The sequence below is a fragment of the Cadophora gregata genome, assembly GCF_030347475.1.
Source record: "Cadophora gregata isolate MNR1 chromosome Unknown scaffold_4, whole genome shotgun sequence".
Classification (NCBI taxonomy): Eukaryota; Fungi; Ascomycota; class Leotiomycetes; order Helotiales; family Ploettnerulaceae; genus Cadophora; species Cadophora gregata.
In genome coordinates this window covers 2,144,129-2,165,674 of record NW_026695927.1, presented here as the reverse complement: position 1 = coordinate 2,165,674, position 21,546 = coordinate 2,144,129, and the positions used below count along the sequence as shown (strand labels likewise).

At 47.0% G+C, this 21,546-nt stretch overlaps 8 protein-coding genes across 9 annotated transcripts; 3 read left to right on the top strand and 5 right to left on the bottom strand.

Moving 5' to 3' along the window:
- Positions 1–299: 299 nt before the first annotated feature.
- Positions 300–1,840, bottom strand: RPN8 (proteasome regulatory particle subunit). Its single transcript, XM_058504017.1, has 2 exons — positions 1,123–1,840; positions 300–1,076 (listed from the first exon to the last, which is right to left on the bottom strand). Exons 1-2 carry the CDS (start codon positions 1,327–1,329, stop codon positions 465–467), a joined length of 819 nt encoding a protein of 272 aa, XP_058360730.1. The 5' UTR covers positions 1,330–1,840; the 3' UTR covers positions 300–464.
- A 667-nt stretch (positions 1,841–2,507) lies between these two features.
- ONS95_010425 (uncharacterized protein) lies at positions 2,508–4,220 on the bottom strand (the record flags this gene model as incomplete). Its single annotated transcript, XM_058504016.1, has 1 exon — positions 2,508–4,220. One exon carries the CDS (start codon positions 4,218–4,220, stop codon positions 2,508–2,510), a length of 1,713 nt encoding a protein of 570 aa, XP_058360729.1.
- Positions 4,221–5,605: 1,385 nt separating this feature from the next.
- Positions 5,606–6,622, top strand: ADK1 (adenylate kinase; the record flags this gene model as incomplete). Its single annotated transcript, XM_058504015.1, has 4 exons — positions 5,606–5,771; positions 5,846–5,898; positions 5,955–6,109; positions 6,169–6,622. The coding sequence occupies 4 exons, from the start codon at positions 5,606–5,608 to the stop codon at positions 6,620–6,622; spliced, it is 828 nt and encodes a 275-aa protein (XP_058360728.1).
- Positions 6,623–7,481: 859 nt separating this feature from the next.
- Positions 7,482–8,209, top strand: ONS95_010423 (uncharacterized protein; the record flags this gene model as incomplete). Its single annotated transcript, XM_058504014.1, has 4 exons — positions 7,482–7,601; positions 7,677–7,787; positions 7,920–8,174; positions 8,207–8,209. 4 exons carry the CDS (start codon positions 7,482–7,484, stop codon positions 8,207–8,209), a joined length of 489 nt encoding a protein of 162 aa, XP_058360727.1.
- A 919-nt stretch (positions 8,210–9,128) lies between these two features.
- Positions 9,129–14,098, bottom strand: ONS95_010422 (uncharacterized protein). 2 transcript variants are annotated; one of them, XM_058504012.1, is made up of 6 exons: positions 13,311–13,499; positions 13,176–13,254; positions 12,900–13,111; positions 12,732–12,851; positions 11,576–12,678; positions 9,129–11,515 (listed from the first exon to the last, which is right to left on the bottom strand). In XM_058504012.1, the coding sequence occupies exons 1-6, from the start codon at positions 13,353–13,355 to the stop codon at positions 11,263–11,265; spliced, it is 1,812 nt and encodes a 603-aa protein (XP_058360725.1). In that variant the 5' UTR covers positions 13,356–13,499; the 3' UTR covers positions 9,129–11,262. The 2 variants fall into 2 exon arrangements, with proteins under 2 accessions (XP_058360725.1, XP_058360726.1); XM_058504013.1 differs by having other exon boundaries at positions 12,900–13,254; positions 13,311–14,098.
- Positions 14,099–14,907: 809 nt separating this feature from the next.
- On the bottom strand, positions 14,908–15,410 carry ONS95_010421 (uncharacterized protein; the record flags this gene model as incomplete). The annotated part of the gene is made up of 2 exons (XM_058504011.1): positions 15,073–15,410; positions 14,908–15,022 (listed from the first exon to the last, which is right to left on the bottom strand). Exons 1-2 carry the CDS (start codon positions 15,249–15,251, stop codon positions 14,908–14,910), a joined length of 294 nt encoding a protein of 97 aa, XP_058360724.1. The 5' UTR covers positions 15,252–15,410.
- Positions 15,411–15,580: 170 nt separating this feature from the next.
- ONS95_010420 (uncharacterized protein) lies at positions 15,581–18,296 on the top strand. Its single transcript, XM_058504010.1, has 5 exons — positions 15,581–16,086; positions 16,179–16,246; positions 16,298–16,984; positions 17,033–17,787; positions 17,835–18,296. The coding sequence occupies exons 1-5, from the start codon at positions 15,987–15,989 to the stop codon at positions 18,091–18,093; spliced, it is 1,869 nt and encodes a 622-aa protein (XP_058360723.1). The 5' UTR covers positions 15,581–15,986; the 3' UTR covers positions 18,094–18,296.
- A 677-nt stretch (positions 18,297–18,973) lies between these two features.
- Positions 18,974–21,349, bottom strand: ONS95_010419 (uncharacterized protein; the record flags this gene model as incomplete). The annotated part of the gene is made up of 6 exons (XM_058504009.1): positions 20,249–21,349; positions 20,083–20,187; positions 19,978–20,021; positions 19,672–19,929; positions 19,567–19,620; positions 18,974–19,516 (listed from the first exon to the last, which is right to left on the bottom strand). Exons 1-6 carry the CDS (start codon positions 20,844–20,846, stop codon positions 18,974–18,976), a joined length of 1,602 nt encoding a protein of 533 aa, XP_058360722.1. The 5' UTR covers positions 20,847–21,349.
- Between the last annotated feature and the right edge of the window lie 197 nt (positions 21,350–21,546).

The window sequence follows — 21,546 nt, the reverse complement described above, 5'->3', positions numbered from 1 at the left end:
GGCTTAGACGTAGCTTGATATTGCACTAGGAGTTTATATTGGGATTGGGTATGGGATATGAGATGAGCATAGCTTGCTGAAAGCTGGGTATGGAGGTCTACTAAGGATAGTTGGTTCAGAAAGAGGGAAGTTTAGCACGGCGTTTCTGGAGCTTTAAATGGCATGGCTGAGGAAAGGTTTTAATCGGAACCTTTGCAGGCTGTAGATCTAGCAGGCAGTGACAGAGTCAGTCTAGCCAGGTTAGCCATATATTTTCATACTTAGAATGGCATCACCAAATGCGAAAGATAGACAAGACCACTGAATGTATGAGGACAATCGCGTGGCTGCTATTAGTCTGCAAGCTACGAATCTATGATACAATGGCATATCTCCATAATTTGAAATATGCCAGCCAACCCGCCGCTCTGATGCCCCATGAACACCGCTTGGAGAAGAACTAAACGCCATCATCCATACATTCATCACTTCTTTTTATCCTTGTCCTCTTTCTCCTTTTCTGCCTCTTTACCCTCCTTGGCCTCTCCATTTACTCCATTCACTCCATTCGCCTTCTTTTCCTTGTCATCTTTGCCCTCATCCTTCTTGGCCTCCTTATCTTCTTGCTGTTGACGGTTCTGGATCTTGTTCTCGATCAGGTCGTGGAAAGCGGTGATGGCACGGATGAGACTGCTGAGGTAAATAGCCATGAGTTGATCGTTGGTCTTGATGCTCATAGCGTGTGCAAGCTCGCTGTTATTTTTGACCGGTGCATCGACACCATTAGGAATATGTGACGAGGCTTTGGGTGTGGAAAGGTTGGGTAGAAGATTGAAGACGTCTTGGAGGTTGCCCAGTATTGCGTGATTGACGGGAAGGGATCCGTCCAGGACTTTTTGGAGGTATTGGCCAATGTCTCGTAACCGTAGGTGTAGACCTTGCAAGGATTGTAGTTGATTTGTGATTCTCGTCGACAGAGTTCCGACCGCCACGTCCCGGATATCTCTCAATAAATGCTCAACACCAATCTCCTCTGCTTCCTCAGCTTCGATGATCGAGGGTGTGTGTACGAAAGTCTTGGTTGTGGTGGTTCCATCCTGAATTTGTCAGCTTTACCCTGCGAAACTCCCTGGGTATTCCTACATCCTTGATTTCCTCTACTGCGAAGTATGCATCTGTTGGAACGCCAGCCTCCTTTGGTTGAACATCAATGATAACCAGCAGTGGATTTGGTGTATATCTCTTGAATAGCTCATTGATCTCCAGATCTGAAGCTCTCAGTTTTGGCCCCGAATGGTACCATCCAACCAGCTTCTCCCTGGCATTGATCTTCTTGAACATATCGGCCATTGACTCGACATAGTTGTGATCCAGAAACCAGACGCTTGGGTCGCGGTCGTCTTCCTCAAAGGGCACTTTTTATTCCAGCGTCAGCATTGATTTCCCCTTGATATATGACATGTGTGCGCATACCAGCAAAGCTGTTTGAAACCCGTACGTCCTTTCCATCATTTTGTCCAAGCAGAACGCCAACTACGCGCTTCTTGGAATCTTTGGCGCTGCGCCCGTAGTGGTCGGCGACCGAAAGAAGTACTAGCGGAGCAACAGATACTGTCCTAGAGACCAGTGAGATCGTTTCTGCAGTGGTTGAAGGCATAGTGTAGTTGTGGTGGAGGGAAGTTATTTGTTTATGAGGACCTGATGGACATCTGTAGACAAGGCTGCTAGAACGCTGTCGTAGCTGTCCCGACTAGCGCCCGCAAACGCGCTAACCTGATAGGGTATGCTATCTCTCACCTCTTGTCTTTACTTGCTCGTTTCTAGAGTTCAACAAAGGTAAAGTTACAAGAATAGAATAAGCATATTCTCTATGAATACTGAAATGCCGCTATTAGGTCCATTTTGATTATTTAATTGTGTGTACACTTCAAGAGAAGTCTTAAGCTAGGGTGTCACCAGCCGCGAAATGCTAAAATGTATGTTGTTTCTCTGCTTCTGAAGCGTCTACCTTCGGTTAACGTCTCTTTAAACCATGATACTAATTCTTACTATTGAAGTCCTCGAGGCTATAATTTTAACTTGAAGAGAAAAGCATGACGAAACCAGAATCAACTCCTGAAGGAAACAATTGAGTAGTACATGTTTGTTCTTGAAAGTAGAGGTGATTACCAGTTCTTCAAATTCTTCACTTCATGTGAGGTCAGAGCTGTATTAAATGGCCTCAGGAGCTAACATATAGTGCCAGAATGCCAGTAGTTGCGTGTTGAATGATCCGGAGGTTCTGTTTATCACCTGAGCGTGAATGAAATTGAAGCGAGAAGCTCGTGATGAACAGCACAAGACAGAACGCCATATTCGTCGACAGAGCTTGTTTGCTTGAATTGGGGACTGATGTAATTGCAGTTTTGACGTTCAAGACTATGGGATGTAAGAAGACAGCTGTCTATAACCCATGGAGCTGGTGTCCATCACAATGTATGTTACACGCATGATATCTTTTTTGAATTGGATTCTTACTCGGGTTAAGTCTAATTCATCATGCTAGGCAAGTTCACTGTATCTAATGACAAAAGAGTTAATGTCTCCATACTCGCGGGCAGGTCTACGACTTCCCGGTTGAACGATAGATTTCCGCCAAACCGTGTTTTGTCCGTTGGGGTCTCCCAATCCACATCATCTTCACGACCAACAATAGATGCTCTACCGACTATCTCAAATCGTGGCCGGAAGCCGAAACCAGAATCAGTCCGTCGTAGTACAGCACAAGAACTAGAATTCCAGAATTGACAAATGAAGTCGCCTTCACGGATGTTTCCTGGCGCCACGCCTAGAGTCACATTTGTGCCCACGAAGACCACAGGAGATGCTTCTTGTCTGCGATGTGATGGCTTGTGCCGGAGATCCTCCAGGCTAGTTAGCGATTTTTCTTGTGTCAAAGGAATGATGTTCCTAGTCCGAAAATCTGAGGTGTTGCTCAGAATCGATAGGAGCTTCGCGTTGGAACCTCTCGCTGTTGCCAAATCTGCCGAGCCACGGTAGCATTCCCCTAATCTCGCATTCCATCGCTTTTCTGCGTCATTCGAGGAACTGAGATCGAATACCGAAGGCCCTACATGTTCGACTTTGCCAAGTATTGCACCTCTCAGGACAAAGCTTTCGTCTCCCTTGTCTGCCAACGTTTTCCATTTTGTGATGTCCTCAGCGGCAGACTCGTTCCAGCACCATGTTAAGCTCTCGGTTGATCTTGGATTCAAAAGCTTCCAGATGAGCCATGCAAATCCAGCTGCTCCCACCACCACGCCGATTCCAATAAGCCATGGCTTCTCCCATGAATTGTCATCCTTAGTGGTCTCCTCCTCTTCTTTGTCCTTTGCCTTCTTACTTCTCTTACTTTTCAACTCTTCCTTAGAATCAACCCGCGTTCTTGGTTCAGTTGAATGATGAGACCAACTAGTCTCGAACGAGCTGTATGGGCGAGAATCATTGCTCCTCTCTTCAGGACCTACATTCCGTGAAGGTTGAGCAGGTAGAGCGACGTAATCATCTCTCAAGTCCTTGGTGACGGCTTGTCTTAGAGTTCTGATTTCTCTCCGCCGCTGCGTTTGTTCCCTTGTGAGTAGGCGACGAACCAGCGCTGCTAGATAGATCGCTTCGATTGAGGATATCTGCTGGGTCTCGAAGTGAAGCGATTCGAAGTGGTGTTTCATTACATCGTGATACACCTCCGATACAGATTTCTCGTAATTCACTGGTACCTCCTTATTGTATGTATCATTTGCTAGACCAATGAATGCGTAGATTTTGTCATGAGGAAGCTCACAGAAGGCGTCTCGGAACTCATCGACCAAATTTAGAAGCGAGAGGTTTTCCGTTTGCGAGAATTTGGAACGACGGATTTTATCCAGTTTTAGGATTGTATGTGCTGCAGCATCATTTGGATTTTGTGCTCTGTACCAGTTGAGGAGTTTGATGAAGTCCTCCCAGTCTTCCGATCCTGATCCATAGCTGACTCTAATTTTAGAGGCCATGACCACTTCTTGGATAATCCAGGTACGTTTCCAGTATTCTTCATGAATTAGCCTGTGCATGAAATACTCAAGTCTCGTCTCAGCTGCATGTTTTGCACTTTGGTCAACATTCTTTGTATATCCAAGCGTCTTCTCATACTGCTCGTCAACTGGTTGCTGATGTGAGCCAAGCCATATGATGACTTGCCGGGCCCGTCGATATATGAAACCCATCAAAGGGATTTGTTTGTTCTTCTCCACGGTGTTGTTTTGATCAATGCAGAGAGAGTCAACCCACAACACTCTCGCTGACTCTTCATCACGTAAGGAATCCAAGGCATCCCAGAGATTTTTTCTTACGAGCTTCCTCGAGCCATTCAGCTGTATTGCTTGAAGCTGGCTGGCGTCTCCCCATTCATAAGAGAGGGCATCATAAGCTGGTCTGTCGCCGAAAGTGGTTGATGTCAAGCTGCATTCAATTTTTGTGCTCCGCCTACCTGGTTGCAAAACCAACAGTCGAATGCCATCCGTTGATGGATCCAAGGGGAGATATTGAAACTCCGGCTGCTTTTGGTCGGTTGCGATGGGAATTGAAAAGAAAACCCCCGTGACTACAAGGGCAGCTAGGGAAAAGTCGCTTCGTGCTGGCCTTGGCTGATGCTGGCCGGGAAGTCTCTCGCTTGGTATAGCGGCAAATATTGAGGGACGAAAGGAAGGGATTGTCTTTTGTGGATTATCACGAGCAGGGTGTCTGTAGGTTTCATGATGTCGTTTCCACAAGGAATTCCATGGCGAGGCTGAATTTATTTTGGGGGGGGATTGCGCAGGGAGAAGCTGGACAAAGATATCGAGCACCTCTGACCCCTGGAGCCCATCTCATATACGATGGTTTTACTATGAGGACCCATCTCATGTTGGGCGCGACTTGGCCTTGAGCGACTGCTGTGAAAGTTGGTGTACAGAGGAAACGTGTCCGAGGCTCTTTGCGAGATCATTAGCGAGTGATAACTATTGCAGGATTCGTGATGTCGAGAGAAGTGATTGGTCAGGGTCCAGAAAGAGGCATATATTTTGGTACAAGGCTGGAGGCTGGGTGGGCAATACAGACTCGCAGCTTCAGATACTACAAGACATGGTAAATTCGTGACACAGAGTCCAGATAGGTACGATGACAAAGAATCGTCTAGCCGAAAGGAATCTAGTCTCCTTTGACAACATTGATAGCTCAACAGACTTATTAAGACGGGAATTTACAAAAATGGAGCCAAAGTCGAAGTCAACTGTATACATGTTGACTTAAGCCAATGCTGAAGTTCTACGAAGATTTCTGTCTCCTTACTTGGCTTCCGTCGGCCCCTTAGAGCGAGAAAGTTGATTCGGTGTCGTCTCGTCTCGTCTCGTCCCATTTGGCCGACCACCGACGTTCGCAACCGGGTGGACCAACACCAACCGAGCTTAGAGAGCGAGGTCCATGCTACTTGAAATAATCCTCAAATTGTCAACCTCACTCACCAGTCGCATCGCTCTACGAAAATTCATCACCTCTCCTTTTCCCTCTCAACAAGACTCCATACCTCCATCCGTACCTTGGTCAGGTTTCCTCCACATATCCATCCACAATGGCACCAATTGGCGACGATACCGTGCAGTCGCTGCACGAGCTGGTTTCCAAGCTTGAATCGCGAGTGGCCGAGTTGGAATCTAAGCTGAGCCATGCTCAGGGCGGAACCAAGCATTCACCGGCTGAGGGCGTAAGAATGATCTTGATGGGACCTCCTGGTGCTGGTACGTAGATACGCCGAATTCCATCCTCCACGTTCCCAACATCGTCGAGGCACCGGCTAATTAGCTTTTCGCAGGCAAGGGAACTCAAGCACCCAAGATCAAGGAGAAGTTTTCCTGCTGCCACTTGGTAGGTTCATACGATATTTTTCCATGAGGCTATGGCCTAGCTAACGCTCTGCGAAGGCTACTGGAGACATGCTGCGATCACAAGTCGCGAAGAAGACACCTCTAGGGAAGGAGGCCAAGAAGATCATGGACCAAGGTGGACTTGTCAGTGACGAAATTGTTATTGGTATGATCAAGGCCGAGTTGGAGACAAACAAGGAGTGCAAGGGAGGGTCAGTTCAATTCTTTCCTGCTTCTTCGTATACTTGTTCCAAACACTAACTGAATATAGCTTCATCCTGGACGGATTCCCACGAACAGTTGTACAAGCCGAGCGTCTAGACAAAATGCTTGAGAGTAAAGATCAGAAGCTCCAACACGCTGTCGAGCTCCAAATCGATGATGGCCTCCTGGTTGCGCGGATAACTGGTCGTTTGGTACACCCAGCATCTGGCCGATCATATCACAAGATCTTCAACCCACCCAAGGAGGAGATGAAGGATGACATTACTGGCGAGCCATTGATTCAACGATCGGACGACAATGCCGAGGCTCTCAAGAAGCGACTTGTGACCTACCACCAGCAAACATCTCCAGTCGTTGGATATTACCAAAAGACGAAGATCTGGAAGGGCATTGATGCCAGCCAAGAACCTGGCCAAGTGTGGAAGAGCCTTCTCGGAGTTTTTGAAGCAGAGAAGAAGGCCAAGAGCGGCGGTCTGCTTAGCAAGATCACCGGGAATTGAGTTGTAATTGATGGAGGAGAGGCTAGGCTGTGGGATGTGTTGAGATGAAACGAGATTTGCATAGATTCCATAAAAGTTACTTGGGCCGTCCTTTGACTGGGTGGGACGATATGTTCACATCACTCACGGCATGGGAGGGACTCCAACGAATGGAGGAAGCAACTGCACGAGCTGTACGACCACTTAGGGAGCCTGGGTTTCATGCCCACACATAAGGGGCCTTGTATGTAGCATTAGGTTTGATTTTTCCCATTCGTTCGGATCACGAAATGAAGAAAATATTAATGTGCAGGATCTTGATACCGCTGCCATCCCGGACTCCCAGCTATCTGGCTGGCCTTCGAGGGAACTCGGTTTCCCATGCTCATGCTTGTGTATGTTACCGCGTGTCCAGGACTGCGACCTGACTGGTAGGATTCTGTGTTTCTTGCATTGCGGATATGTTGATGCCCGTTCCATGAGATCAGTGAGAGGCCAGGTGAGATGATGCAAGATGCCAAAGGGAGTTACAAAAAATAATTGTGTTGTCGATACACGTCTTATCTCTCCATGTAATGCTTGTATCTTGCATCATTCTGCAACAGTGGCTTGAAACTTGCGTTTGCAAAGAGATAAGGAGATGCATGTCTCGATGATCTCTTTTGCTAGAGAAACCTGCTGGGGCCATGTTTCCTAGAATATTGATATGCACCTCGTCCGGCTCTCACTTCATTGCGTACCCCATTTCAACTGCTTTGCTTTTCAACTAGCCCCATCTCTGTCGTGTCTCTCTGTTCTTGTAAACATTAACATATTTCTACAAACCAACACCAGCCTCTCAAAACACCGTCGCTCCATGAGCACAAAGCAAGACGCCTCAATGAGCATCTTCAACTGGCTGCTCATTGACGAAGCTCGCAAATCCCCAGCCAAAGAAGAAATATATTCCACTGGTTATTCTCATGAGGTCTGGTCCACTACGAGTCGGCACTCCCGTGGGGTAAGCCTTTTTCTTGTGTCATTTCACATTTTTGTTGGTTCAAATAGTCGGATACAGACAGCTGATAGGTAATAGAGCCATCGTAGAGTCGTATCTGTGGCTGTTACTGCTTCTACTGCTGTCAGCCAAATGAAGAGCAATGGTGTCAAGGATATAAAGGTTTGGAGAAGTACGAATGCTGACCAAGTAAGTATCCTTGTCTCCAGATAGCCAACATGAAGAAAGCTTGATTTGTTGTCTGTACATCTCGAAGTTCCAAAGTATCTCCTCATTCGCTGGATCTCATTTATCAGTGGACACCGTGCTGACTAGATCAAGTCTTCCATCACCAAACACCGATCAACCTACACCCGCCCAATTGGCCCAGACCTGGTATCCATCAAGCAATCATTCTGTACCGACCTGCCTCCCCAGTTGGCAACTGTTCATGACACAACTATCGCCTACCTCGCTACACATGCTCCGTTAGACAAGTCAGGCAAGGTTCAGCGAAAGGAAGAGATTGAAGAGAGGTGGCGCGATGAAAGTATCAGCTGCTTTATCATGGAGAGATTTGCAGAGCTGCATGGGTATGTAAGTAGTCCATGGGTTTCTTACCTCTGTAGTAATTTGAACTTCCCGAGGATGTTGGCTCACAGGTGTGGAGCTCACAGGTTGAAAGGATTGGGCAGAAGGGAAGTCATGTCGCCCTTTCCCGTATCCACTTCCGCCAGTCTTTCTCACCAGAGAGATAGTGAGTTTACCACCAGCTGAAGACCGTCTTTATCATGCATACTACATTCGAGCGAGGCTGATCCAATTTATGTCCGGCGAGGCGTCGCCAGCGGAAATATTATCGAACTTCAACTCTATACTATAAATTGTTCCCTTTATTTTTTCCGACAAAACATATACTAAATGAAAGATCTACTTTTCAATATTAGTTCTCTAAATCTCTAAGGACAATCGTATTTTAAGAGGTGTGTAACAAATCGCGCAACCTGGGGTCTTTTTGATGTTCCCAATCCTCGCTTACCTTCGCCGGTCATAAATTTGATCAGCCTCGGAGTGATAAAATCATACATAGGCTAACCGGAACCTCAGATCAAAGTCTGCATGATCGAAAATCGACTTGCACCGCTTGACCAGGCAGGAGACAATCATTGTTTCAAGATGCCATACGGAGCATACAAGTATGAGAAATGGGGGCGGGGAGTATCAAGTAATTTCGCTTTTGGTAATCTTAGGTTGCAATATGATGGGAGTACATCGAAGGGAATGCCCAGAATGGAAGCCAAATTCTGAAAGGTGTTCGGAGGGAGGTTTGATCTGATGTGCGTTGTGATCGATCTCAGCGGCGAATCTTACAAGGTGGACTTGTGGATCGATGGAGACACTCTTCAACATGGAGCACTACCGATGGGGCCTCGTAATGGTGATGGCTCTGGGTCGGTTTCTAACGGGAGGTCCTCAAAACAAGTTTACGAGGAAAGTGTTCTCTGAAATGATGAAGTACTACCAAGAACTCAAGACTCTGATTTTATCTATGTAGCGGCATATTCTGTATCTACTGGCTATTTAAAGAATGTTTCTCCGCAAATGTGTATTTTTCCGGGCAAGTGACTTGTCCGAAGCCAAAACATCATACGACAATGACTCGCCTAAATTTCCCACGCGGACCAGGAATATACCACCGACAAGACACAATCGATCACATCTTAATCTCATCTCGCTGCCGGAGTACTTACCATCTGATCCACTTCAGATCTATCTCCTCCTGAAAGTTCGATCGATCTCTCCATAATCTATCTCCAAGGTCACGAGGGTCATACTTCTCTGAAAGTTACCATTCCGGATAGCCCGGCTGCGACTACCCATCCAATCAGCATTTTTCAAACTCTTCCCCGGACATGATGTCCGCGAGCATCGCCGGCGTCCGATTATCGAGAGTGTAGATTCGTCGGCCATCATGTCCGAGAAATGTCAGACGTGCAACAAAAGTTTATGGGCTTCAGAGGGACTGGAAAGAGTTGAGTCAGGAGTGAGACGAGGAATGATGATTGGTGGGCGGTGTGCGGCGAGGCTGGACCCGGGTGCTTTGGTCCGATGCTGATCGTCGATGAGACTTTTGTTGGTAAAAGACGGGTAACATGCATATAATTTGGAGAATTTGTAAAAGCGGATTAGATTAGGCACCCTTTGCGTTTGTTGGTCGATGGTGACTTGTTGCTGGTACTGCCTAATTTGGAAGTACGGACGTTAAAATGTTTAGTATGCCGTCGAACATGAAGTCTATACTTAGAATGAAGTAGATACACTTCTAACAATAAGCCATTCAGTGTCGCTGAGGAATATGGTAGCCAAATGAGGTAGAAGCAAAAGCTAGTAAATAGGTGATGTCTAAGGGGTATACGCAACACTCAAGAATCCTACCAAGCTGTCCATCTTTCTATCCAGAAAACACATCTAGCGCTTTCACCATCCTCTTACTTTCCCGGATGTCCATGCTGCCATCCCGCTCCGTAATGCTGTTCTAAGACCGTCCGCTCTGCCTTCAAAAAGCTCCTCACAATGCAGGCGCATATATACTGACATAACTTGTCACCAGCCCTCCGATTTCCAGCTTCAGCGTCTTGAAGGCGTATTCACCATTTGCCGCTGTTTATTTAGCCAGCTTTTTGGGGCGTCCTGTCTCCTCTGGAGAACTACATGGTTGCTCTGCAAGCGGCTAGTGAGGTCGTACCAGGCGGAAGCCATGAGCGTGTTTTCGCGTGTAAGATTCTTGATCATAGAATCATTTGCAGCCTTCACATATGATTAGTTCTTGGTCTTAGACAGTCGGAGATTTGCGACGATATAGAAAGGGCAGTGATGGAGCGAAAGAAGAGTGTTATGTATCCCGAATAAATGGGGGGATATGTATAGCAGGGTGAGTTGAGGTGAGGACAGCTACCGGCAAGGGAGAGTTCTTGAAACTTGCCTGTTGCGCTTCTGGAGTGTTCTCCTCCGCGGTCTTGAGCTTTCGTTGAAGATCTTGAATGAGAGTATCTTGCTTGTGCAGTTGCTGTGATTTTAATCAGCTTTTCTTCAATACATTTATAATTTGAGTTGAAAGGCGAATGAGTTATGGAGAACAGGATCAGACTAGAGAGAGAGAAAGGGAAATCATGCTTCTTTAATATGAAGGAGTTATAAGGAGTTGATGCAACGTGTTGAGCATTCAAAAGGGAAAGCTTCGAGGACAACGTCTGTATCAAAACCCAAGTACTTGCTCGGTAGAACTGTATTTGAATCGCCAACGGTATAAGTTGGTGCTGGGACAGGACTGTTCCCAACATACTGATACGAGAAGAGCCGTATGCTTGAATTGGAATTTTCAGGGGTGTAAAGAGACGAGAGGTTCTGTTGGAAGTCGTCTTGGAGACAACATGGAATTCCTGCGCAAATAAAGTTTGACTGCTTACCTCTCTCAGCTTCTCTTCCGCTTCAATAATAGCTCGGGCTTGAGCTTGACCATCAGTCGTGGACCCAGATTTGTCTTTTGTTGCTGCAAGATCCTGCACAAGTCTATCCTTTGACAAGAGTGCTTCGACAAGCTGGGTTTTCTGTTCATCAAAATCCGTTGTCAAGTCCCTGTGCTTTTTCTGTAGGTCGAGCAAGTCATTTTGAAGAGAGGAACTGATCAGCTCGTGAGCGGCTTTGAGGCTATTGACAGCGTCGATTTGTTCTTGATCAACAGCGGCCACTTGATTGGCATTAGCAGATACTCTGCACTGAAGATTGAAATTTGGCACTCACAGTCTGATTTGGTAGAAACAAGGTCTCGATCACGCCCGGATAAATCGGATTGCAATTCAGCGAGCTTGGATTTGGCGTTGGCAAGCTCCTGGTTGGCTTCGAGATATAGCTTCCGCGTGTGCATGATAGCTTCTTCCCTGTGAAACACCTGTTAGAGTCTGGCTACAGTGATCATTCGATGTATGATATAAACTAACTTTTCGCCTGCTGATTCGCTGATCATTGCACTGAGTTGCTCCTGTCCAATAGTGTACTTCTCAGTGAGATCACGGAGATTCTCCTGCAGCCGTTTCTTGACCCGCTCGGCTTCTTCCAAATCAATGCGAAGGGTAGCATTGGTAGTACCTGCAGTGTTGCTCTTCAGAAGTTGATTCTCAGCCTTGAGTCGTGAAATCTCGAGTATGAGATTTGGTGTTGGATCTTCACTACGCTCCAATTCTTCTTCCAGGTTTAGTGCACCTTGCTTTCCTGTAGGCGAGTCTGGGGATATGGAATCTGCCAGATTGCCGGTTTTAATCTGCTCTTGTAATTGGTCAATGAACTTTTCGTCATGTTGTTGTCTTGCAGTGAGAACTTGAAGTTGGTCATCTCGGAGCCTTAGCTGCTCCTCAATATGCTTCTTTTGAGTTGATAGCTCGACGTAAGTTAGCTCGTAGGAGTGAAACCTCTGTTGATACTCCTTAAGAGTGGTCTTGATCTTTGCATTGTCGTCATAAACCCTGTCAAAGTCCTTCTGGTTTCCTTGAAGCGTGTCGATCTTTTCACGCAAGGCGTTGTTCTCCTTCTCGACCATAGTCAAATGTTCCACCTTTTTCTGGTAGTGATCGACGGTATTTGCTTTCCTGGAAAGAGCAATGTTGGCGGTTTTGAGCTCCTTTACTTCATCTTCAACCTCCATCAAACGCTGTGCTGCAGGTCGTAATACTGAAAGTTCTTTGGAAAGTCTCTCCCTGGCTATGCGATCTGATTCCACCTGGCTCTCTTGGCTGGCAATGAGGTCCTCTTGCTCTTGAATCCGGTTGTTCAGGCTTCGTATGTAGTCAGTCTGGTCGCCATCATCCGAGTTCTCGTACGCTTTCAATTTGTTATCCTGCTTGTTGCTGTGATCTAGCAATTCATCGTGGTTCTGTTGTAATCGCTCGAACCTCGAAATGAAATCCGCATGTTTTTTCTTGAGGGTCTCGTGCTCAACAGCCATATACGCATATTTCTCTTCGAGTTCCAATTCCGCATCATGAGCCGGACTCATAGCAACTCCGCCTGTGCTAGTCACTGCCCGTGGGGTTTCAACAGCATCTGCCTTGGAGTATCGTTAGTTGTGGCAGTGTTCATCCGCAGTGTAGAATCTCCAACCTTCTTTATAATGCCTGCAATTTCGCCCTGCGTAGATGCATCCAACGAAGTTGTAATCTTCGAAACGTATTTCTGCAAGTTGGCACCTTTGATAGCTGCCATAAGAAACAAGGTAAGAAGCTTGTGATTATGTCAATTCTAAGTCTTCGGACATCATAACTCTCTTACCTTGAACGTCTCTCCCGCATCTTCATGCTGTGCAATAGCATTCAAATCGACCGGGTTATCTAGTATAAAAGAGTCTAACCCCTCGCAGGTGTTGTTGATGTAGCGCAATAAAGACCTGTGTATTGCCTCAAGGTTCTTCTTCTTGCCCAACCACTTTGACGTTCCAATATCCTTTTCAAGGTGGCGCACTGCATAGCTGGGATCGATGTCCTCTGCAGACACGTCGAATCAGTATTCGGAAGCGGCCAACAGGTTGTATGTGTGTATCCGGCATACCCAGCATTTTAGCAAAAACAACGCCATCGGTGAGATTTGGGACCGATTCTACTCGAGAATCCAACGGGAAAGTGTTCGTCTATTTCTTTGAATCAGTGTATGTTCAGAGTTCAGGGTCCTGGCAGAACTTCATACCCATTCCAGTAGAGCCAGCTCTGTTGCCCTGTTGTACGGCATCATCGCGTCGAGGTTGTTGATCGAATCCTTGATCGTGTTCAGGCGCAGAGAATAGTTGTACAGGCATAGAAGATCAAATTCTTGGCTTTAGTCTGATATGTGACTGACATCTTGTCCGGCCGGAACGGTGTTTGGGCACAATTATGCGCGGTTGTCTTCAATGGAGTTTCCATGATCCTTGGCGCGCAAGGCTACGTGCTGTTCAGAGAGGCTGAACCTAGGAAACGCGCTAATGCGACCCCTTTTACGGAGGTGTTACCACGGCTGGCGTACCGCTCCCACTGAGCCGAATATCAAGCCACGAGCACCTGCAGTCAAGGCAGTTGGAAAGGTTGATTGGTTCTTGTCTTCTACCAACGAGTCCGTCTCTGAACGGGTCACAGTTATTAACTCTTTACACATGTAGCCCGCATTCTCCTACGAAAAAGCCAGCAAAATTATGTCAAGCATAAGGTAGCAGCAGTACATAAATTTGGCAGCATACATACATGCACTGCCAAGAGGGACCTGAAAGAGATCTAAGGTAGCCGTACCGGAACTTACCTATGGTTACCTCGACCTCGACAAACAGGAGTCCATTGACATGTCGAGATAAAAGTACGCGTACAGCATAAAACTTGGACATGTACATCAATGGACCCTTTACTGGTTGAAAAATGAGCCACCGGTTGTCCCAAATTCCTGAAATTTACTGCAGTTATTCCGTCTTTGTTTCCACAAATTATAGTCTAAGAAGGAGCCAAGCTGGTATGATTCGCATCTCATATTAAAACTTTCAAAACTGACTAAGAATAGCTGACATTAGTGGACGAAAGACAAGAATATTCTTCATCCTCGATTTAATATGGGTGCAGAGATACCGATGGTTGTCCAATTCACCATTTACTCTACCGAACTACTGCTTTACGACTGCGAAAAAATTAAATGATAAGAATATCTCGTGGTAAATTGCAATTGTTATTGTGAGGAAAGTAACTAGATATTTAAAAGGTACTACAAATTCATGCTACTCTGAAAGTCAATAAAAGCATCGCTAACAATCCAGCGTTTTCTACCGAGGCGCCTGCTCGATGACATCATAAATAGGAGAATGGAAGGGGAAGATGTACTCGTATTGAACATTGCCATAAGAAATCTGTGCGTTATTTGTAAAGCAGATCGACATGTAAAGTGAGGCTAGCAATTCTACATATATTTACTGCAAATCGGCCATCTGGTGACCAGGGGATCAGATCGGTCACTTCATTCAGTACACAGGCTTCAACTTGGTCACTGGACACCACAAATCCCACTTAGGACTTGCTCCGAGGAGCCTGAGGAGTAGAGCATTTAACAGTCTCTTCATGAAAAACCAGACACATCTGCAGTAGGGTCCTACTTGAGAAAACGATGCGTTTCAACTATTTTCTGATACCGCGAAGACCGATGCAATGCGCCAACCACCCCAAAAGACTTTGACGCCAAATCCAATGAAGCCCATCCCATGTGTCCGTCACGCCATCCCAACGTTCATTATCATACTCTCCAACCCGGGCCAGCCGCTGTATCCACTCATTTACAATCCGCCATTGACCGAAACCATCTGATCTTCCTCGATGACCGCGTGCCAGTCATTGCCAGCGATTTGGACAGCCTCTAGAGCCTTTGCTGGTGCTTTTGCCGCAAATCCCCTTCCGTATGTTAGTAACACACAACACTCTTCGAAATCTTGGGTGCTTACTTGATAAGCTTGTATTCGTGTGTGATCATTCCTCCAGCAGCCTTGATCGCAGCCATAGCGTCATCAATTACATTTGTTGGCGTGTTATCGGGATATGAAATGATGACGGCTTTCTGAGGCATAGTCGCTGCGAATGCAACTGCGACAAGTGTGAGAATAGAGGTGATAGTGAATCTCATTGTTTCTGAGACACGTTTGGAGAAATACTGGTCGGATCCGGCCTGTTTCGGTATTTTTTGGCTGTCAAAGTAGTAGTTAGGGTATCGGTAGGTCGATTCGATGTCTGACTTGTCTTTTGTCTTTGGCTTGGGTGTCGAAGGAGCGGATGGAAGTTGAATAGAGGTTGATGATGAACAAGAGACTGAGGGGCCTGGGCGAAGGATTTACAAGGTAGGCAGCGTTAGCCCAAGTTTACCCGCCTTGGCGGCAGGTGAAAAGTGGGTCAGCACGTGAGTGACTCTGTATTTGCCTTACCATTACGGCCATAAATCCAATGCCAGATCAAGACCTCTGTTCTTTCGGGACAACTGAACTATCGCTCTATTACCTCGATGCCTCAACGACTCAACACCTTGACCGAGCAACAATAACGGAAAACGGCGCGATACTGTACGATAGTTCGAAAGGCGCGAACGCGAACCATAGTGTATGGGCAGGGGTTGTGTTGGGGATCTGGCAAACAGCACAAGGCTGACAGTCCAGTTTGACAATCAAGTTGGCGGGCAAGGAGGATTGGGCAGTCTTCAAATACACACTTCTAGTTCTCTACTCAGAGTTGAATATCTTTGCGCATGGATCTAGTTAGCTGTCTTTGAAAAGAGTTGTTTCCAGTCGTGGTCGGCGGACAAGAAGCATTTCTTTTGTCTTGACATCTCACAACCATTGCATCTTCTTTTGGCTCTTCATCGTCCGTCATGTCTTATGGAAATCCCTCTGATGAAGTCGCAGAGGACTTCAAACATGCACTCCTCGACTTGAACTTGAATTCGCGCTATGAAATCAGCAATCTGACAGGTAGGTGGTATTAAGGACTGAAGCATCCTCTTTTTTGCTACTCCCTCTACGTTCGAACACGTTCAATATTATCAGTGGCTGATTGGAAAAAGTTATCGCAAGAGAAAATACCGAGGCGGCACTGGCCATCTCAGAGGTATTGAAGGCACATATCAAACAGGTACGAATTGCGAGGTCCGGAGAAAGAGCATCTTTGCTTACCATGTTTTAGGTCGCTCCGCCCAAAAAGCTCCCAGCCTTCTATGTCCTCGACTCTATTGTCAAAAATGTTGGCACACCATATACCCTTTTCTTCGGTCGCGATATCTTCGCAGTTTTTATGGATAGCTATGCACGAGTTGACAATGCCACCCGGTCAAAGATGGTTGAGATGTTGAGGACCTGGAAAGAACCTGTCCCTGGTTCGATGGACACTCGACCTGTATTCCCTGCTGAAGTAACACGGCCAATTGAGAACGCTCTGATTAAAGCCAGAACGAGCTTTCTTCAAGCCCATCAAGAGCACACGCGAGGTCAGGCTCCTGGTCGAGGCCGACCCGGTCCTTCACCAGCTCCATATCGTCAGACACCGACCCCTCCGAACCTCTACCAACAACCACCACCACCACAGCCAACTCAAGGATATCAAGCCCCTGGATATCAAGGACCTGCCCAACCGAGTACAGGATACCAAGCTCCAGGGTATCAAACTCCGGGATATCAAGCGCAGAACTATCCTCCCGGTCAACAGATCCCTGTACAACAACCCTCCGGCTACCTTCCCAACTATCCTCAACAACAATACAGTCAACCTGTGAGTGGACAGCAATATACCCAGCCAAATGGACAGCAACACGGCCAATCAAGTGTGCAGCAGTACAACCAACCGAACGCCCAGCAACCTTATGGATTGCCTCCTGTAAGTCCTGGTATTTGCCAGTGTTGTATAGTTACTAACAGATATTAGCGACCACCAAGCCAGCAATACTCCCCTCCGCCGCCTGCAAACACGGGATATTGGCAACAGCAGCAGGGCCCTGCTCAAGGTCGTAGCTCAGCTGAGGATGGAATAGCACAGTTGAACAGTGATATTGAGAAGCTCATTGCATCTTCAAGAGCAGAGTGGCCTCAGAATCCACACGATACTAGTATAGGAACGAAACTCAAAGCGCTGCTTGATCTTCAGACCATCTTGCAAAGCCAAAAGCTACCACCTGATCAAATTTCCCTGATTAAAGAACAAGTTGCGCAGCTGTCTAGAGCTCCTCAACCTGCACCTAAAATACAATCTCCGATTCCACTTCCTACTCCAGTAGCAGCACCAGCTCCAGCACCAGCTCCCGCTCAGCAACCTACGTTGAGCTCAATTCTTGGTCCTGGTGCTCTTGCCGCACTATTAGCTAGGCAAGCTGCAACTTCTCAAACACCTCCCGTGCAGGCTACCTCTGTCCGGTCGCCACCGCAAACACAAGCCCAACCGTACCAACCACCTCCGTCAAATGGGGTTTCAGTCGAACCTCTCTCGCTACTCGACAAGTTGCGGGCTGCTGGAATGCTGCCTTCAACATCAACTCCGAATCCGCCACCAGCTGCTTTTAATCCTACACCTGCAGGCTTCCCACCTGGATTTCCTCCAGCATTCGTGAACACTCCTCCGACTTCACGGACGCCGCTCGCTTCGATTCCTAATGATGTTGTGCTCAAGGCCACTTCCTTGAAAATGTAAGTCTATCGCTACTCTCTAAAGCAATCCGTGCTCACATCCATAGTCCCCGACCGCATCTCATATCTAGTCTCTATGAAGGTCTTGGTGCCCCATGTACACAATGTGGCAGGCGCTTCCAGTCTGACCCGGAGAGCAAAAAGAAGAAAGCTGCTCACATGGACTGGCATTTCCACGTTAGACAGCGCATGGATGAAGCCGAAGCCAGAGGTCAGCACCGAAGTTGGTATGTCGATGAACTGGTAAGTATCAATATCAAACCAATGGACCGAATCTATTCTCATTTTTTTATAGGACTGGATTAAATCCCGTGAAGTCGAAGGTGAATCAGGTGTAATCTCTTCGGAGCCTTCCCAAAACACAGCTGCCGCCGCTGCCAGCACCAAGCTTCAATACCTGCCCGTTCCGGATGATCCAGCTCTCGCGAACAGTATCTGCCCTATCTGTCAGGAGAAGTTTGAGATGAAGTGGCTTGATGAGGCGCAGGAGTTTGTCTGGATGGATGCTATCAATGTTGGTGGTAGGATCTATCACGCAAGCTGCTATGCAGAGGCTGCGAAGGACGTTACCACCCAAATCAAGCGAGGAACTCCTGAGCCAGTGTTAGGGAAGCGAAAGGCAGAAGTGAGTCTTTGGAAGCTGCTCCATGCATGTTATGACTAACAGATCTTCAGGATGACCAGATGGCGTTTCGGGCAAAAATCAAGTCAGAGCCTGGTGTTTGAATAGGAAAGTATCTTTCGGGTGGGTATTTACAGAGACACCACTTGCATTGGGAGGGACAGCACTCAACTTTCACAAAGCATAGCATTGGAGTTGATACATTGTTATACATGAACTGCTGGCCAACAGCTAGAGAAGAACAAAAATGCAAAATAATCAAAGAAGAAGGTTTGACAGACCTCAGCTTCATTGAATCTTGACTTAGAACACAGTTAGGGAGATTCTCAAGCTTCGATATGTTCTTCAATAACCTCAGATGTGCTTAATACCACGACTCAGCTTTGTACGGCTCGCAATTCCAGGGCAGTCACTTCTCGCTTGCTATCAGAGTTCGGATCATGATGTTCAAGGTAATTTCCTACTTGAAGTCAAGCTGTTTCCCCAAACTAACCCAATTGCAAATCCAATAACAGATTGTCAAAGTACTGTGTGCAATCACCCGTGCGCATCGAATAATCCAACTCAGTCGAGCTTAAAACCATTAGTTCTTGAAGGAAAGAAACCAATCTGATCATACGTTTTTTGAACGCTCTTCAATCTTGCATATGTGTCATTCCCATAGCCCTGAAGAACTTTCTGGTCAGCCATCGCATCGTTCATGAATGTACGGGGCTGATATCCATCATCAGCAAGTCCTGTCTTGAAATTGGAGCCTTGTAGTCCTGGGTATGTCTGCTTCGTATATTTCACCACGTTGTCCATGATCTCCGTCGCTACGCGGTATGCGTCTGTGTCTCCGAGCTTTGTAAGCCACGAAACGGTTACTGCCATCCACATGTGATCGCCATTATCTGGTGAGAGGCCGAGGATGTTTCCCAGTGGATTGACTCGTGCTGAGGCAGCCGGGATGGCATTTGGTACAGGCTGGTAGATGAAGTTCAAGATGAAGCCTGGCTGAAGCAGGCCAGTGAGGCCCCTGCTTGTCGCGTAAGAGACAAAGTTATTGAAATTTGCGACCACGAGATCAGTACCGTTCGGTGCTGACAAATTTGGGATCGTTGCTCCCTATTGAGCAAGTAAGCAAGACTGTTTATGGTTTCTAGTGGCTGACTTACTCGAAGGTCATATCGAAGGCCATATATGCTGCCAAAATTTGCGTTGGCGATGAGCTGAGAGACCAGTCAGTGCACTGTGCTCTTGTATTAGGCTATCTTACTCACCAACGAACTGTATGACTGTGTTTTGACACTGTCCCCTGTTGAAAGAATGACATTGAAAGCGTCGAATACCCCACGTGGAACAATCGGCCCGTTGTAAAAGAAGAAGATAGCGAAGAACTGGTCGAGGGTGTTCACGAGCGTCTGGAAAGTCACAATGATCGCAGCTCGAGGATCAGGAAAATTCTCCGTGAAGTTCTGCGTTGCAGCCAGTATTTGGGGTGCAACATATCTGGTGTATGTGCGAACCCCACCCCAGACCTGAAATCATCAGACAGAATACTTTCGCTTCGGGAAATCGACACTTACCAGTCCAATAGGGACAGTGTTGACGGTGAATCTCGTTACGATTCCTGGTAAACCATCAGATACATGATAAGGGATAGACATCTCGAATCGGCGGGCAATCTGTACCGAACTGGTTTCCACCTCCTTTCAAAGCCCAAAACAAGTCAGGATTCTCGTTGGCATTCGCGTTGACGATCGCCGAATTTGATAGAACTATCTCGTAGCTGTTGACTATGGGATATGGTCAGCCAAGATGAGCAGTTCGTCCCAGAATCTCGCAGATACAGCTTACTGTTGTCGCAAGGAAGGCCGTACTGTGCGCTCAAGAAGCTCAACCCACACCCGACGAGCAACCCTCCGACACCAACGTCACCAACACGTCCACCAACAATGGTGAGATTATATGGCTCCAGTGCACCAACAGCATCCATCCATGTTGCTCCAGGACTGAGATATGCCTGTGTCTGGTCCGATGACAATGTCGTGGTACTCAATTGGGACATCGATATCAGGACTCCGCCATCGGAACTTGCAAATCCAACGTTTGGATTATGTCCGCCGCTCTTAGTAGCAAAACCAACATCTGGATATCGCAAGAGTACTTGAATGATAGCGGAAACGTCTGGAGCATTTCTAGGAAACACAACACAGGCAGGGGTCCCGTCTGTATTCGCACTCGACCAGTAATGAGACTTTGCGTGAGCGTAGTCAGTATTGAATTGAGATGTTGGCCAACTCTGTATGATTAAACGAGTTTTCCCGGCAATCTCAGCGCAACATTGCATTGCTCGAGCAGAGGGAACGCCTCCGACATGGGAAATGTTTGAAAGCAAGCATAAGACGGCCAGGACCTTTGTGACGTTGGACATCCTGCCCCAGACAAAATCCATGCCGCGACGTAGAGTGACTTTCTGGACCTCAAAGCACCAAGAATGCTGGGAATTTGAATTTTTCTGTAGCGGAGTCACCAATATACGAAAGTCAAAGGTCCCATCTGGAAGGAGCAACCCTAAGTGACGATCGATCTTTCAACTCCAGTCTACGTTACCAGTGCGTTGTAGTTCCCAGAATTCCAAAGTTTATCACAAGATCTACCAAGTACTACAACGTGTTGATCTAATCCAGCTTTAGAGACGCCATGGGTGGTGCAACTAGACCATCCCGGCCTTTATAATTACCCAGTTCACGGACCGACTGGTTTATTTATGGTCAACTTCGAGAGAGATTCTGGAATACGACTCGTCACGATGATGATGCTGCAGATCGCAGTGAGTACGACATGACTGATGATCAAGTATCCGTCCACAAGTCACTACGAGTCGGATTCAAGTCCCATGTTGAGACCGGTCTTACTCCTCTGCTTGAGGGAGACTCGTCTCCGGAGTATTGGAACTACGCGAAAGCTTTTATTAGATATTACCAAGGAGTGGCACGACCATAGTTACCAGCACGATCAATCAAACGACGAACTCGGTGAGATCTCCGGCCCCAGACAAATCCATACGCTGTGTACCACGAAAGCAAACCTAGACACAGGTACGATGTAGCACAAAGTCAGGGAGCGACCGCTAATCAAACTTCAAACTGGTA

Excerpts from the sequence above, each read along its gene's own strand:
- RPN8 (XM_058504017.1), bottom strand. The coding sequence starts at position 1,329 with ATGGCCGATATGTTCAAGAAGATCAATGCCAGGGAGAAGCTGGTTGGA. Across the intron at positions 1,077-1,122 it reads CAGTAGAGGAAATCAAGGAT|GATGGAACCACCACAACCAA; the intron begins GTAGGAATACCC and ends TGACAAATTCAG.
- ONS95_010422 (XM_058504012.1), bottom strand. The coding sequence starts at position 13,355 with ATGATGCCGTACAACAGGGCAACAGAGCTGGCTCTACTGGAATGG. Across the intron at positions 13,112-13,175 it reads TGTTTTTGCTAAAATGCTGG|AGGACATCGATCCCAGCTAT; the intron begins GTATGCCGGATA and ends ACGTGTCTGCAG. Across the intron at positions 12,852-12,899 it reads ATGCGGGAGAGACGTTCAAG|CTTCTTACCTTGTTTCTTAT; the intron begins GTAAGAGAGTTA and ends CATAATCACAAG.
- ONS95_010420 (XM_058504010.1), top strand. The coding sequence starts at position 15,987 with ATGTCTTATGGAAATCCCTCTGATGAAGTCGCAGAGGACTTCAAACAT. Across the intron at positions 16,087-16,178 it reads TGAAATCAGCAATCTGACAG|TTATCGCAAGAGAAAATACC; the intron begins GTAGGTGGTATT and ends GATTGGAAAAAG. Across the intron at positions 16,247-16,297 it reads TGAAGGCACATATCAAACAG|GTCGCTCCGCCCAAAAAGCT; the intron begins GTACGAATTGCG and ends ACCATGTTTTAG.